This window comes from Hyaena hyaena, unplaced genomic scaffold (assembly GCF_003009895.1).
Source record: "Hyaena hyaena isolate Hyena2069 unplaced genomic scaffold, ASM300989v1 scaffold_1230, whole genome shotgun sequence".
NCBI lineage: Eukaryota > Metazoa > Chordata > Mammalia > Carnivora > Hyaenidae > Hyaena > Hyaena hyaena.
In genome coordinates, this window is record NW_024081864.1 from 414,900 (window position 1) to 415,900 (window position 1,001).

The 1,001-nt window shown below is 41.5% G+C and overlaps 1 protein-coding gene across 1 annotated transcript; it reads right to left on the bottom strand.

The window, feature by feature from the left end:
- Positions 1-204: 204 nt before the first annotated feature.
- Positions 205-493, bottom strand: LOC120224716 (60S ribosomal protein L37a-like). Its single transcript, XM_039222973.1, is given in 3 exon segments — positions 205-389; positions 392-415; positions 418-493. Coding segments are annotated over 3 exon segments (285 nt in total).
- Positions 494-1,001: the final 508 nt, after the last annotated feature.

Consider the following 1,001-nt stretch of genomic DNA (forward strand, 5'->3'; position numbering starts at 1 on the left):
TGTGATCACATGATGCTCAGCATCACACGCTACTCATATTGCCAGACGTCACTGCTTTATCAGGTTAAAATGTATTAGAAATGTTTGCTCATCTTGCGAAACAGTCGCAGAACAAGTGACTCGCAATCCAAGGTTTTACTGTAATTTTCTTACAAAAATTAAGCCATGTATTACAGGCCAGCAATGTTTCACGTGGTAGAGCTCCTACTGGTCTTTCAGCTCCTTCAATGTTCTGAGGGCCGACTTCGCTGTGCCCTCGAAGAGCCAGACACCACCAGTAACTGTCTGCATGCCCAAACCACAGTGCCACGTCACCCATGTTTTCAGCTCGGTCTGGCCACACAAGGAGCAGGTGTGCAGGGAGTACTGGTTTATTTCAATTTTCTCCTTGTGTTCCTAAGTGAGGCACCATAATGGTCCCATATTTCCAGATAATTCCAACCTTCAAGGGGGCATTTTTAGCTAAGTCACTGCAATCTTGGTCTGAGTCCATAGAGCCCTTCCCTTTTCCTCTTCTTTTGTGAGTTATAAAAGTTATAAGTTACTTATAAAAGTCATATAAGTTATAACTTATACCAATCTGGTAAAGGGCATCGTTGCCACAAAAGTGAAACACTTATCTTTTCCTTCCTACCGGATCCCTCCAGAATTCAGAAACTTTTGTTAAATGTTCTCATTTTTTCACGACAATACATGTATTTGCATAAGTTCAGTAAGAATCCGTTCTTATACAGGACACAAGAAGACAAGGGCTTTACTTGGCTTCCTTGCCCAGAGGCTTTTGCAAGTCTAATCTGAGACTCCTTATGAAGAATTACAGCAGAGCAGATTTTAAAAAGCCTGTGTGGTCAAAATCACTATTCTCACGGCCTGCCCAGTTTAGTGAAACTAGATTTAATTTGCAAACAAATCAGTCTCACTGTGGTTATCTTTGACAGAAACGGGGATGATTACAGAGAGAAAAATTATATTTCAGCACAACACCTTTGTGGGCACCAGAT